General features: G+C 54.4%; 1 protein-coding gene across 1 annotated transcript in view; it reads right to left on the reverse strand.

Annotated features, from left to right (window-relative positions):
- Positions 1 to 2,036, reverse strand: part of LOC103733792 (nephrocystin-3-like) — a 52,467-nt gene extending 50,431 nt beyond the window's left edge. Inside the window, 1 exon segment of the mRNA XM_029563364.1 lies at positions 1,565 to 2,036. Coding sequence (XP_029419224.1) covers positions 1,565 to 1,993 — 429 coding nt within the window. The 5' untranslated portion in view covers positions 1,994 to 2,036.
- Positions 2,037 to 2,456: the final 420 nt, after the last annotated feature.

Here is a 2,456-nt window from a genome sequence, read left to right on the forward strand (position 1 = left end):
TTGAAGTGCCTAGAATAATTCACATTGTTATCTTTCAACAAAAACCAGCATTTTACCCACATTTTACATTCCTACATAATGTTACATATCTAAGGATTTAATCATCTTTTCACTATTTCATTAGTTGCCCTCTAGTGTGCTGTTTTACTTAAGCACAACAGAAAAAAATGGAAGCATGTTTGAATCATAGCAAGCGCATTCTTCAACACTAAGCTTTCAGTGGAAATTCATACTTTTTCTTTGACATACTGTAGCAGCTTTAAAGCTTTCCCACACCTCCATTCTTCTCTCTCTAACATAAGAAAATCAATTTGTAAGGCTTCACTTGAAGGATAACTGATGACAAAATGGCAAGTGCTCCTTGCCACTCTTAGTCATTTACTATCCCCTGAGCTGCTCAGTGCCAGGTCCACTGTATGTCTCCAGTAAATGTCTACAGGAATGAATTAAATAAATGTGGAAGAGTTTCCTCAAGCCTATACATGTGAAAAGGAACCACATGGGTTACACAGGAATTAGGATTGCTGACTGAATCTGAGACCGGGCCCCTTCTGCCTTGCCCTTTCCTACCTGGCCATCTCACAGTTGTTTCCAATGGGCAGTGTCTGCTGGACACTGGTGCACACACATGATATCAGAAACACACAAGTTCACTTTACATGGGCAAGTGCATTAAGGCTTTCCAGTAGGAAAATGATGGCAGCAGGCGGTTGCTGGTAAGTACACCTTCCCCGGTAATATGCTAATAGCACAAGTAATGAAGAGCTTTATAAAATTTGATGGGAATGATGCCTTGCCTGCAAGATTTCTTTTACACAGAGGAATCTGTAGTGTTTTTTAATTCCTACTGCGATGAGCCCAGTAACTCTTGGGCTGCAGGAAGTCCCTCCCAGGGTAAAGAAGGGAGTAAACAAATGACAGTAACCATCAGAGAGACCCCAAACCCAGGGCATAAAGTCCTAGAATTTTGCTCTCAGAAATTCTGCTTTATGTACTATCTGAATGAATTGAACTTGATCTGCTACAACCAGGCCGTACAATAATCGTTAAGCCCATTAACCAAATGGACTACAGGAGGTTGAGTACATCCAGGGAAGGTTTCGACTAGCAGCAGTTAAAAGTGGTGAAAATCAAGAGGCTTCCGGAAAATTTTCTGTCATATTATTAAAACCCAACAGCTGTGAAACGTCACAAAGAAACTGAGCCTGGAGTTCCATCTTGGAGATATGCTCACTTGGGGGAGGGGCAACACTCCTGGAAGGAGTTTGTGGAATTTCGACAGATGTCGCCAGTTGTGTGGCATCTAAGGCTTCAGGTCGCTCTAGGGCTGACTGCTTCAAAGTGTCTGAACGAATGACCCAGAAGCCGAGAAGAGGAGCCGAGAAGAAGCAGTTTAGACTCAGAATGGCCCCTCGCAACCAAGAGCAGTTTCTGTGCAACTTTGGAAACTCCTTGGTGTGTAGAGAGGACAGGGTGGACAAGGGGCGGGGTCAGCGTCCCCAGCGCAGCCTGACGGCGCGACCAAGAGGCGGCGCAGCGCAGGCAAGCCGCCCGGGCCTCAGTTTCCCCAGCGTCTCCCACTCCGCGGCGCCGGGCTCGGCGTTACCTGCAGCTCCGCCCGCAGCCGCTTGTTCTCGGTGTCCAGCTTGGCCTCCCGGCGTCCCATGGACAACAACTCTTGGTTTTTGCTGACTCGGAAGATCTCGTACTCCTTCTTGAGCCGCTCGAACTCGGCCGCAGCGTACTCCAGCTCCGGCACCGACGAGCCGGTGGACTTGAAGCTGGCGCCCAGCAGCCCGCCGCCGCCTGCCGCGCGGGGCAGCGACCCGGGTCCGACCCCCGCCGCGCCCGCGCCTCTGCGGAACGAGTTGCGCAGCAGTCGGGCCTTGGGCTTCACCTCCACCGGGATCTCGCAGGCCTCGCCGCCCCCGGCTCCGTACGTGTCCTCGATCACCTCCCCCGCGGGGTTCACCAGAGACGAAGCGGTCCCCATCGCGCCTACCGGGACGCTGCACCCCCGCTGGGTACCAGGAGGGGGCGGGGCCGGAAGTGGGGGCAGGAGCTGGACGTGGGGGCGGGGCCTAACAGGCCGGCGGGGAGGAGCTAAAGGGAGGGGCGCAGAGGTAGAGGTGGGGGGGGTCTAACCCGTGGGGGCGTGGCCGGGCAAGCGGGGCGGGGCGCGGCTGCCGGAGAGAGGGCGGGGCGTGGCAGCGAGAAAGCTGCGCAGGGGAGAGCAGAACTGGAGCGACAGCGGAATAGGGCGGATCGGAGCTCGGGGCACTGAGAGTCCGCGAGAAGAGCCGGTTTAGCGGGAAGTGGCAGCTGGATAGAGGCGGGAGAGCGAGGTGGGCGGAGCAGGGGCGGGGCAATGGAGAACGGGGAGGCGGAGCGGAACCCGGATTGTGGCGGCCTGGCGCAACAGGAGCTTCTCGGCTTCCTCGGCCCGAACCCAGGCT

Source organism: Nannospalax galili, unplaced genomic scaffold (genome assembly GCF_000622305.1).
Source record: "Nannospalax galili isolate Female #2095 unplaced genomic scaffold, S.galili_v1.0 scaffold3296, whole genome shotgun sequence".
Classification (NCBI taxonomy): domain Eukaryota; kingdom Metazoa; phylum Chordata; class Mammalia; order Rodentia; family Spalacidae; genus Nannospalax; species Nannospalax galili.